The sequence below is a fragment of the Propithecus coquereli genome, unplaced genomic scaffold (genome assembly GCF_000956105.1).
Source record: "Propithecus coquereli isolate 6110/MARCELLA unplaced genomic scaffold, Pcoq_1.0 Scaffold294, whole genome shotgun sequence".
NCBI lineage: Eukaryota > Metazoa > Chordata > Mammalia > Primates > Indriidae > Propithecus > Propithecus coquereli.
Genome location: NW_012148552.1, coordinates 3,707,106 through 3,719,326, shown reverse-complemented (window position 1 = coordinate 3,719,326; position 12,221 = coordinate 3,707,106). Strand labels below are relative to the sequence as shown.

General features: G+C 66.8%; 1 protein-coding gene across 2 annotated transcripts; it reads left to right on the top strand.

The window, feature by feature from the left end:
* Positions 1–6: 6 nt before the first annotated feature.
* On the top strand, positions 7–8,538 carry PANX2 (pannexin 2). Of its 2 annotated transcripts, none has more exons than XM_012648743.1 (3): positions 7–206; positions 5,536–6,990; positions 7,396–8,538. In XM_012648743.1, the coding sequence occupies exons 1-3, from the start codon at positions 11–13 to the stop codon at positions 7,737–7,739; spliced, it is 1,995 nt and encodes a 664-aa protein (XP_012504197.1). In that variant the 5' UTR covers positions 7–10; the 3' UTR covers positions 7,740–8,538. The 2 variants fall into 2 exon arrangements, with proteins under 2 accessions (XP_012504197.1, XP_012504198.1); XM_012648744.1 differs by lacking the exon at positions 7–206 and adding an exon at positions 5,076–5,213.
* Positions 8,539–12,221: the final 3,683 nt, after the last annotated feature.

The window sequence follows — 12,221 nt, the reverse complement described above, 5'->3', positions numbered from 1 at the left end:
GTCGGCGGACATGGCGACCGCGCTGCTGGCGGGCGAGAAGCTGCGGGAGCTGATCCTGCCGGGCGCGCAGGACGACAAGGCGGGCGCGCTGGCCGCGCTGCTGCTGCAGCTGAAGCTGGAGCTGCCGTTCGACCGCGTGGTCACCATCGGCACCGTGCTTGTCCCCATCCTGCTGGTCACGCTGGTCTTCACCAAGAACTTCGCAGGTGAGCCGGCGGCGCGGGGCGCGCGGGCGGGGGCGTCCGCGGGCGTCGGGCGCAGGGGCTTCCCGTGCGTCTCCGGCCGCTGCTCCCGCCAGCCACGCCCACCGCGGTCCGGCCGCGTCCCGGGCCTCCCGACAGACCTCGACACGCGCCCGTCCTCGCGGGTGTCCCTGTCGCTGAGGCCGCCTCCCAGGCCCCTCTTCTGTTTATTGTTTTCCTGAACCCGGGTGGGACCGGGCCTGTCCTGGTGCGGGTGGTCCCAGCTGGCAGAATGTCACGGGGGTCTGGGGGTTGGAGGAGCGGCCAGGCGTTGGAACGGAGAGCCGATGCCAGGAGGTGGCGGAGACCCCGCTGCTGGACAGGGCCCGCGGTCTGCACGCGGTGGGAGCAGGTGGGGGTCTCCGCAGCGGGTCCTAGCCGTCCGGTGGAGGCGGAGGCGGAGCCGCAGCTGGAGCAGGTGCAAGAGGGGCCGGACCGGCAGGGGCAAGGAGGGAGGGACGACAAAGGGACATCAGAAGATGTTGAAGCCGGGTCAGCATGACGTGGTCCGGTGAGGCCTGAGCTGTGGGGGCTCCTGGAGGTCCTCCTAAGGCCTGCGCCTCGCCGTCCCCAGGAGGGGCCGGGTGGAGAGGTGGGGTCTGGGCCGAGGGCCTGGGCCCCGTGGGCTGCACTTGTGGCTGCAGCGGGGTCCTCGGAGCAGCATGGGCAGACGCTGTCTCGGTGTTGGTTCTTCACGAACCTCCGAAGACGCTGTACCTTTTAGGAGTCCCCGGTGACCTGGAGATGCCAGACCTGAGGGTGGGGGTTGCTGGGGTTGGACAGCCCGGACGTTGGGTGGAGGAGGCCTCTGCTGGCCTCGCGCCTTGGACACCGGTGCCCAGGCCCTCAGAATCAAAGACCCTCCACCGTCACGCACGGGGCCGGCACAGACCCTGCTGGTCTCCTTTGGTGGCTGTGGCAATGACGTGCCACAAACTAGGGGGCTTGAAACAGCAGAAAGTTCTCTCCCGTAGTTCTGCAGCCTGGAAGTCCAAACTCCAGGCCTCGGCAGGGAGGACCTTTCCACCTCTTCAGACTCTGGCGTCTCCCTGCCATCGGTGGTGTCCCTGGGCTCGTGGCCTCAGGACCCAGTCTCTGCCTCTGTCTTCACACGGGCACCTTCTGCGTGTCTCTGTCCAAATTTCCCTTTTCTCGTAAGGATAGAAGTCAAGGGACTGGGCCCCCCTGGACCCGGTGTGATCTCAGACCGTGCCTGGTCAGCGTGGCTGAGGTTTGCCCAAGGAAATCTTGTCTCAAATCACAGAAAAAGCTGGGGGTGGTGGAGGCCTAGCTCCTCTTCTCTGTCGACGGGTGGCCTCCATGCAGTGCCACATCCCATCTGCCACCCGTTTTTCTCTTGCTTCCGTCAGCGCCGGGTACACAACAGTGGCCTCCCGGGCCCCGTCCACCTGGGGCACTGCCGTCTCCTGGGAGCTGCCCCTGGTGCCTCACTCGGACTCATCTTGGGTCCCTGGATCATGGGCCAATTCCCAGGGTGAGGTCAGAAGCTCTGAGCTTCCAGGAGGGGCGCCCCCGCCCCATCCCGTCCAGACGAGAGCACACCCAAGGACTAGCGCCAGGGTTCTGAGAGGCGCTTGCCCTGAGGGGCCCCGTGGCAGCATATGTGTGCGGGTCTGAGCACAGGGAACCGGTGCAGAGCCCTGGGGTGAGCCCTGCTCCCCCCGCCCGGCTGAGCTGTCCAGCCTCGGCAGGTCCCGGGTGCAGGCGCACGGGGCAGAGTTCCTCGGCGACCCAGTGCCCGAGTCCTTGCGGTGTGCCCCCGTCTGCTCATGGGGACACGAGGGCGGCCACATGCCATCACCCACGGGGTTATGATGAGGAGAGCACAGAGCCTGGAACCCACCCAGAGAGACGCCAGGGCCTGGCGCCCCCTCTCGGGAGGGCCCTGCTGTTTTAGGAAGAGCCTCCCCCACGGCCCTGGTGGTCCCACAGAGCACGGAGCTGGCCGCAGGAGGGTGGACTCTGGAAGACACCGAGCCCCTCCTGGAGACCAGCTGGCAGTGGGGGCAGGGCTGCCGTGAAATGGTCCCCCCCGCCTAGAACGCACCCAGGGCTGCAGAGCCTGGACACAGGGACACAGGGACAGAGAAGGTCACCAGATTCCTCGGACCCCGAGGGGGGACCAACAATTGCTTTTTCTTAGAACAGCCAGGTGATTGGTTCTCGGACCACATGATTTGGGGTATTTCCGGATAGAATCGGCCGGTGTCTCCAACCCACAGTAGAGGAGGTGTCGCCGGAGCCTGTGCTCTCCCAGCCCAGCCCTCTAACCGTTTTTCCAAAACGGAAAGGCGGCGGGTGTTTCGCACCGCCCGCTCCGAGCAGTGTGCACGCAGCCGTGCAAGCCGGGTCCTCCCGGGGGTCTCAGGGGCCCGGGAAGGCAGGTCTGGGCCCGGCCGCTCTCGGGATGTGGCCGAGTCCCCAGGTCCCCAGGGTGTGCCCGTGAGGAGTGGAGACCCTACCCCTACCCCCGGCCCAGCCAGCCCAGGAGGAGCTGGGGCAGCCCCCCGGGGGAGCACTGGATCCTCCATCCACCCGCTTCTGTAGCCTCTGAGGGTCAACCCTCTCCCCCCAGGTGGGGTCTCACCCCCGCAGGGCCCCCAGCCCTGGGAGGACACTTGTTCACGCCACTGGGGCAGGTGCCAGGGTGGGGAGGGGTCTCACCCGCAGCCTGCAGAGGGGGCAGACTGCTAGTAAGTGGCAGCCCCCGCCCCCCCACCCCATGTTCTTCCTGTGCTGACAGAACAAACCCAGTGGCTTAAAACACCTTAATTCCGTGGGCCAGGAATCTGAACCGAGTCCACGGGGCTAAAGTCGGGTGTGGGCAGGGGCACCTCCTTGCCGGAGGCTCCTGGGAGAGCAGCTGCCCTCTCGCCTCCCCCCTCCCTGGGGCGCTGTCGTCCCACTGGACAGTCCGAGACCACCCCCCCAACAAGATCTGTGTTCTAGATCCCATCTGCAGGGTGACGTAGCTGCGGGTCCCGTGGCTGACGTGGGCATCTTTGGGGCCGTTATCCCGCTGGCCGTGGGAGTCTGGGAGGGGCAGGGCCTCCCCGGTGAGGGGCTGGGAGGAGGCAGCAGGGGTCTCGGGGTGACTGGGACGGGGTCCGGCCAGCAGGAGGGAGCAGCATCTGCAGAGCCAGGTGGTCCTGGGGGTGTCCCCACTGCCCAGGTGGAGGGAGCCGCGGGACTGTGCAGGCCGCCCCGCAGGGACAGGCGAGATGTACGTGGAGCTGGTGGGACCTGAGCCAGGGCAGGGCTTCCGCCTAGGCCTGGGGCCGTGTGGAGTGTGCCCAGACGCCAGCCAGCGCAGGTTTGCTCTTCCCCAGGCTGCGTCTGTCACCTGGCTCTCCTGACCTCTCTGTGGCATTGTCAAGGGTCATGTGGGCACCTGGCTGCCAAGCCGGCTCCTTGGCCGGGAAGCCAGCATGTCCTCTCTTTCCGGGTCCATGCAGCACTGCCCTCCGAGAGAGGAGCTCTCGGGGGCGGCTCTGTCTATGGTGTCGCGATGGGCCAGGCCCTCATGCCTCCCACGCAGACCCTGCTGGCCTGGGCAGGGCCCCGCTGTCCCTGGGAGATCCCAGAGCAGGAGCCTTGGGCAGAGGCCTCCTGGAGCCACAGTGTCTGGGACAGGCCCACAGACCGCGATCCAGTGCCCTGCGTCCCCGAGAGCTCAGCGGCACCCCTGCCGTCGCCAACACCCAGTGCTGGCAGCACCCTCCGCGCCAGGGGCCGACCTTGCCCGGCCAGTACGTCCTTGGGTGCCTGCTGTGGGGCACCGTGTGCCTCTGCAGGTTCAGGCAGATCCCGGGAGGAGGGTGGCCGTGCTGGGTGTTCCCCCAGGGGTCCCTGGGGCTGGGCCTCCCCTGCAGTGCCTCTGCAGAGCCACATCACTGGCCATCCTAGACTGAGCAGATGAGGAAATTGAGGGTCAGAGTGGCCAGCTGGGGCTGGTCTTCCCTTGCTGCTGCCACCAGGCAGACAGGAGATGGCAGCCGGCCCGAGGAGCCCCCATCACCCGTGGAGGCAGCACGCCAGGCGCATGGGGGCAGTGGGACCTGCCTTCATCCGGCTTGGGGGAGGACAGGCCACTCCGTGCCCCAGAGCGAGGAGCTCGTTTCCCTGTGGCCCCCAGAGCTTGGGCCAGGGGTTCTGGGGCCTCCTGGACCCACACCAGGCACCCAGCAGGGAGGCTGGGCTCAGGGCAGGAGACAACCCTGTCCCTGTTCTCTCCCACTTCTCTGGCCCCTGGGATTGGCTGTAAGGACAAAAACTAAGTAAATAAAATACGATTTTCTCAACCGAGAGAGTTGATTTCTTTGCCTTTTCCGATTTTCTCTTCTCTGAGCCCTGCTCGCTGAGGATGCGGGCATGGGCCCTGCTCTCCAGCCCATTGTCTCCTGTGGACATGGTGGCTTTGTCCCAGAGCCCCTGCCCCGCCCCCGGCCTAAGCAGAGCTCACTGTGGCCTGACCCCGCCCACATCCCCAGGCCCCTCCCCCGGCCGAGGTCTGAGCCCCGCTGTGGGCACCTGTGCGGGGAGGTGGGTGTGGGGGGCGCACCCAGGCCTCGGACCCTGGGCCCTCCGAGTGCCACTCTGGAGAAGCGTTCAAAGGTGAGGTGCCCGTCAGGCGGGCCTGGCGCTGGGCTGAGGGCGGCCAAGTGTCCCCAGCACCCTGGCCACTGGCCAGTGCCCGTCTCTGCAAGCGGGATGGGCGTGTGAGGAGACTACAAAGCTCAGGAGCGACCTTTGCCTGCAGTCGGGGGAGCCCCCCCCCGTGCCGTCTCAGCGGCAGCAGTGCAGGCTGGCGAACCTTCCAGCTGTGCCCACCGGCACCCAGGGCCCCCGCGGGCCCTTCCCCGGGACACCAGGTCTTAGGGGACACCCCTGCACGCAGACAGCCCACGGGGTTTCCTTGGGAGCTGTGCTGCCACAACCACCGCTGGGCAGGTAGGACCGTCCGAGCCCCCCCCTGCTTCCTCCCGGGAGTCTCGGGCAGCGTGAGGCCAGCGGCCGGGACGTGGCCTAGTGGCGTGGCGTGTCCGGGGACATGGTTCCCCTGTGCACCTCTGGAGAGGGCCTCGAGGTGGGAGGTTTGTGCTGAAGCTACCGCTCGTGGGTTACTCAGGGTGAGACCCTCACACCACCGCGGCAGGACGCGGAGGCAGCCGGCCCGGGAGAGGTGGGGGCTGCGTCGGGGAGCAGCGGCCGCCGTGGGAGGAAGTGACCAGGCCCTTCCCCCGCCCCAGCCCTGTCTCCTCTCTGCCCCCAGAGGAACCCATTTACTGTTACACCCCGCACAACTTCACCCGCGACCAGGCGCTGTACGCCCGCGGCTACTGCTGGACGGAGCTGCGGGACGCGCTGCCCGGCGTGGACGCCAGCCTGTGGCCGTCGCTGTTTGAGCACAAGTTCCTGCCCTACGCGCTGCTGGCCTTCGCCGCCATCATGTACGTGCCCGCGCTGGGCTGGGAGTTCCTGGCCTCCACGCGCCTCACCTCGGAGCTCAACTTCCTGCTGCAGGAGATCGACAACTGCTACCACCGCGCGGCCGAGGGCCGGGCCCCCAAGATCGAGAAGCAGATCCAGTCCAAGGGGCCCGGCATCACGGAGCGCGAGAGGCGCGAGATCATCGAGAACGCGGAGAAAGAGAAGAGCCCCGAGCAGAACCTGTTCGAGAAGTACCTGGAGCGCCGCGGCCGCAGCAACTTCCTGGCCAAGCTGTACCTGGCGCGGCACCTGCTCATCCTGCTGCTCAGCGTGCTGCCCATCTCCTACCTGTGCACCTACTACGCCACGCAGAAGCAGAACGAGTTCACCTGCGCGCTGGGCGCGTCCCCGGACGGGCCGGCGGGCGGGGGGCCGGCGGTGCGCGTCAGCTGCAAGCTGCCCTCCGTGCAGCTGCAGCGCATCATCGCGGGCGTGGACATCGTGCTGCTCTGCTTCATGAACCTCATCATCCTCGTCAACCTCATCCACCTCTTCATCTTCCGCAAGAGCAACTTCATCTTCGACAAGCTGCACAAGGTGGGCATCAAGACGCGCCGGCAGTGGCGCCGCTCGCAGTTCTGCGACATCAACATCCTGGCCATGTTCTGCAACGAGAACCGCGACCACATCAAGTCGCTCAACCGGCTGGACTTCATCACCAACGAGAGCGACCTCATGTACGACAACGTGGTGCGGCAGCTGCTGGCCGCGCTGGCCCAGTCCAACCACGACGCCACGCCCACCGTGCGCGACTCGGGCATCCAGACCGTGGACCCCAGCGCCAACCCGGCCGAGCCCGACGGCTCCACCGAGCCGCCCGTGGTCAAGCGGCCCCGCAAGAAGATGAAGTGGATCCCCACCAGCAACCCGCTGCCCCAGCCCTTCAAGGAGCCGCTCGCCATCATGCGCGTGGAGAACAGCAAGGCCGAGAAGCCCAAGCCCGTGCGCAGGAAGACGGCCACGGACACGCTGATCGCCCCGCTGCTGGACGCCGGTGCGCGCGCCGCCCACCACTACAAGGGCGGCGGGGGGGACGCGGGCCCCGCACCGCCCCCGGCCCCCGACAAGAAGCACGCCCGCCACTTCTCCCTGGACGTGCACCCCTACATCCTGGGCACCAAGAAGGCCAAGCCTGCGGCAGTGCCCGCTGCCCTGCCCACCTCGCGGAGCCAGGAAGGCGGCTTCCTGTCCCAGGCAGAGGAGTGTGGGCTGGGCCTGGCCACAGCACCCACCAAAGGTAGGGGCCGGGCGGGGCCGGAGGGCGGGGTGGGCCAGGGCGCCAGGGAGGGGCACCTGCAAACCCAACCTCCCAAACGCGGCTCAGACGGAGCCGGGGCAGGCAGGTGCGGTAACGCGAAGGTGAGTCCAGGCCGGGGGGCGGGGCGGGACCCCGAGGAGCAGCAAGTGAGGAGGATGAAGGCAGGACAGGCCCCCGACTCATCTTGGCTGCCTTGGTTGAGTAAAGCTCCAGGCAGGCCGAGTCCGGGAGGAAGCCTGGCAAACGGGCACAGAGCCGGGACAGCCAGGGGTCGGCGCGGGCGGGCTGCCGCGTGCAGGGGCGTCGTGGAACAGCCCCGGCCTGCCCTGGGCGGGCGCTGGGAGGGCCACCGCGTGACACGCCTGTGTTCTTGGCCGTTTGCAGAGGCTCCGCTACCTGAGACGGAAATCCCGTACCCCGCAGAGCCGGCGCGGGCAGGGCTTCCCTCTGGGGGGCCGTTCCACGTCTGCTCGCCCCCCCTGGTCCCCACGGCAGCCCCTCTGTCACCAGCCGGCCTGGGCAAGGCCGAACCCCTCACCATCCTGAGCCGAAACGCCACGCACCCTCTGCTGCACATCAACACGCTGTACGAGGCCCGGGAGGAGGAGGAAGGGGGTCCCCGGGTGCCCCAGGACGTGGGCGACCTCATCGCCATCCCCGCTGCTCAGCAGATCCTCATAGCCACCTTTGACGAGCCGAGAACAGTCGTGAGTACCGTGGAGTTCTGAGGGCTGCCTGAGGCCCGCGGCCCCAGGGTGTGGCCCCCGCCTCGCGTGGACTCGGCCTCGGCTTCGCCCGGCGCCGCCCCAGCCTCCGTCCGCGTGCTTGGGGGCTCGACAGGGAGCCGCCCCGCGGCAGTCGCAGCGCTGGCTGGGCCGGGGCAGGTGGTGGCTGGGGGAGCCGCCGCCCCACCCCCGGACCCGGCGCCCGGCGGTGGGAGGGGCTGCGGGACGAAGAGTTTATTTTTTTAGTTGATTTTTGTCCGGGGCCCTGGCTGCGGCAGGATGGCCCAGCTCTCCCCGCTCAGCCACTCCAGCCCGGGGTGGGCCAAGAGGAAGGTGGGGGTGGTGGCACCAGCCACGCCCAGGGGCCACATGCTCAGGGGCTCACCCCTCAGGGGGCGATGCCCTCCGTGGCCGGGCCGCTGGCCTCCTCGGGTCAGAGCGAGACGTGCACTTTCTCCTTGTCGCCTGACATGGTTCTATTTTACTGTGATTACTGTAACTGACCACACTGATCATCAGGAGACTCAGACGGCTGGTGCGTGTGCGTGGTGAGTGCGGGCGTGCGCGGCAGGGTTCCGTGTGCGTGAGCAGGTGTGGGTGCAGACGTGCGCCTGGGCACGTCTGAGCCTGTGTGTGTGTGAGTGCGAGCCGGCGTGGGCCACGTGTGAGCGAGGCAGCGAGTCCAGTGCAATAACCACGACCCCCACCCGGGGCCCCGGCTGCCTGGCCCAGGCCCACCCTCTCCCCGTGGAGCCGGCCGGCGCCCTGCGGGTCCCGCCCATTACCTCAATTAACAAGGTAGCACCGAACAGATCAATAAATACTATTCTGATAACCGCCTGTGCTCCGCCTCCTGCCCGAGCTCCGGGCCTGTGCCCTGCCTCACCGGCGTCATGGGGGTGCCCGGGAGAGGGGGGCTGCCTGCACCCGGAGTGTGAGGAGGGGCGTGGGAGGCCCCTCTGCCCCTGCGGGTCTCCCTGGGGCCCGCTGCACCCACGGCGAGGCGGGGCACACGGCTGCCCCTTGTGGAGTGGGACGTGGAGGGGACTCAGGTGCTAAACCCCTGGGCTCTTGGGCTTGGGGACAAACGCACGACCCCCCAGTAAGACATCCCATTGGTCGTCCTGCCCCTGAGGGTGGGGGAGTGTGAGGTAGACCAGGAGCTCGGGGAGCTGCAGGATGGGGAAGGCTTCCCAGAGCGGGCACCTTCGTGCGGCTGGGGGTGCAGGGAACTCAACGCCAGGCCGAGTGGTTGGTGACACAAAGCTGGTCCCTGGGTGTCCACGGAGCCAACTTGCCCTGCAGGCCACAGCAGTGACCCAGGGGTCTGAACAGAGGCTGGGGGTGGTCACAGGGCACGAAGGGGGAGGTCAGAGTAGGCCCACCTGTGCCCAGCCTGGTCCTCGCAGATGCTCTGCCCTGGGGCAGCCCTGGGGTGTGCAGGGCAGGGCTCCCCCAACATTCCCAACTCGGGGTGAAGTGACCACCCTCACTGCAACGGCCGGTGCGGCCACCACAACTGAGCCCGGCAGTGAGGCACGCAGATGCAGACTGGAGGCTGCATCCCTGTTTTAGAAAGGAGGCTTTATTTATTTTCTGTTTATCTTATCTTTTTTTGAGACAGGATTTCACTCCGTCTCCCAGGCTGGAGTGCAGTGGCGAAATCACAGCTCACTGTAGCCTCAAACTCCTGGGCTCAAGCGATTCTCCTGCCCCAGCCTCCCAAGTAGCTGGGACTACAAGCACCACATCTGGCTCATTTTTCTTTTTTGTAGAGATTGGGTCTTGCTATGTTGCCCAGGCTGTTCTCCCACTCACCTGGGCCTCCCAAACTGCTGGGATTACAGGTGTGAGTCACCACACCCAGCCCCAGAATGGAAGTGTTGTTACCATTCGGGTGTGGTGAGGCCAACCAATCAAGAGACAGCTGCCATGGAAAAGATAGTCACCCAGATCCCCAGAGAAGGGGCAGCCCAGGCCTCACGGGGCCTGTCACGGGCCGAGGGGGCGAGGTGAGGGGAGATGTGGGCAAAGCCTGTGCTGTGGTTTCCGGGAAGGAGCGGGCCGGGCAGGGCCAGCAGCCGCAGGAGGGGCTGGTGTGAATGACCTCAGCTGGTGTGGGCAGGGGCTGTGCCTGGCTGCCTGGCCCCTGGCCCCAGAGTGTGAGACCCAGAGAGCAGGCGCGGGCTCTGGATCGGGTGGTTTGAAGGGCCAAAGCGTCAGAGGTCAGAGCACTGGAAGTACAGAAAATAAGAGGCATGGTTAGGACACCCTGACCCAGGACACGCCCCCCAGCCAGGCTTCCCGGGTACTCGGCCTTCCCACGTGCCCAGGCCAGCCTGTTCCCACAGTGGGGGAGCCTGTGGCCCCTGGCAGTACCCCTCTCTCTGGGTCCCAACCTGCAAACCGGCTCCACCAGGATGGAGAGGCAGTCACGGAAGCTGAGGTGACCCAAGAGAACCCGCGTGACACTGGCCTTGGGTGACACCATTTGCCTGGGCTTCTGTGCCGCCCCATCACACGCACATATCCGCCCCTGCCTGCACCCATCACCCCTGCCCAGGGGCAGCCCCCAACTCCTCCTGCAGGCAACCCCAGAGTCCCTCAGGGCGCCTGCTGGTCTGGCAGTGTGGCAAGTCCAGCGCCTGCTTCCCTGCTGGTAAAGGGAGGTGCCCCAGCCACAGCGCATCCAGGCAGGGGCTGAGGACGCTGGCCGCTGAGCTTGAGCAGAGCAGGGCAGACAGGGCCACCTGAGTATCTGGTGGGACCAGGGCCAAGGGCAGTGGCCACCCTACCCACCCTCTTCTCTGGGCCACGGCCGGACAGCACGTCTCAGACCAAGTCTTGTCTGAGGAGTTGGTGCTACGAGTGAACACTACCCTTGCCATGTGGCGCCGACTCTGTGCAGGGCCTTTGCTGGGGAGGAGACAGCCTGAGTCAGCGTCCTGCAAACATCTGGCTGCAGGCGCTGGGGACGCGAACGTCCTGCCTCTCCCAGGCGAACTTTGCCATCTTACCCCAGACCCCCAGACCTGTGTCCCCGTGAGCCATGCGAGTTCCTGGAAGGAGAGGCCTGAAAAGGCGGTGCTGGCCCCTTGGGGTAGGGTACGGGATGAACAAGCCCCAAACTCCTCGCCCTCCTGGGGCCCCCTCCTCTGGCCTCTGCCCCAGACGCCTGCCTCTGTGGCGTCTGTCCAATTCGGGATGATGCATCCTGCCCCATGTCAGACCCAGCCCTTCCTCAGTGTCACCCCACGAGGCTGGCAGGGACAGGAGGTCCCTCTGCAGCACAAATGGCTTCAAACCAAGTGCTTCACTGTTCCCAAGGGCCTCGGGGCCACCCTCTGGCACGGCACAGGGCCCTGGTCACTGCTGCTCTGGCCACCCCTCACCCCCCCATGGCTCACTCAAGCAGCCCCTCCTCTGGCTGCTCGATGAACACAGGGGTCTCCAGCACGGCCAGGCCCCGGGGTCGGGGGGCGCTTCCTCCACAGCCACCTGGCCGCCATCCCTGAGGCGCCCCGTCCACTACCCTGCCGCGCAAGGAACCCAACCTGCCCAAACAGAAGCTTGCTTGGAAACAGATCTTTAGGAAGCCAAACTTCTCCTGGCATGTTGTTCTCCCAAGCACAAGGACCTGCCTCAGTTTCCCTGCCAACGTGGCTGAGCACTGTGGTGGGGCTCAAGCCCTGCCCTCTGCTGGTTCCCGGCCCTCGCAGGCTGTGCAGCCCTGCAGGGATCGGAGGACAGTTCTATTTTCTCCTCCACTGCCCGCTGCCTGCCAGGGCTGGGGTCTCGGGTGTCTTCCTCCCAGCAGGCCACCCTGCCCTGGTGAGTGCAGGAGGGCGGTTCTGGCAGCCCCGGGGCACCGTTCATATGCAATGCCGTCCTCCCTCCGGCTCCCTCCAGCCCTGGGTAGGGGCAGTCAGGGCAGGTGGGCACCACCGTCCCCCTCATGGAGGAGGAGGGGCTCTGGAAGAACCCAGACCGCAGGCCAGGCCTCTGCCCACCACTCCAGCCCCTCGCTGGGGGTTTCAACCAGACTCACAGCAGACGCAGGGAACGTGGCCCAGAGTGGACCTCGGTGCTCCACCTGGTAAATGAGTGGGGTGAAGCTGGTGATCTGCTCTAGACCCTCTGCCCTCCTGGGCCAATGTGGCCCAGACGGTCGGGAAGGCAGAAATGACCACGAAGTGCAGGCACAAAGGCAGCGACCAGTAGCAATGGTGAGGAGAACCGGAAGCGGGCGTCCTTCAGCAAGGAGGACAGAGGCCGCTCTGAGGCCAAGCCAGGCCCTGCAGGGCCCAGGAAGCCGAGTTGCGGGGGGCAGCCAGCCTAGCCTGGTGCAAGGAGGGGACAGGGATACAGTCTCAGCCACCACACCCTAGGGGGCCACCTGCAGACTCAGGACGTGGGAACCTGTGACCACCAGCGCCAGGAGCAGCTCCGCAGAAGCCTGGGGCTGGGGCCAGCCCTCCTGGAACC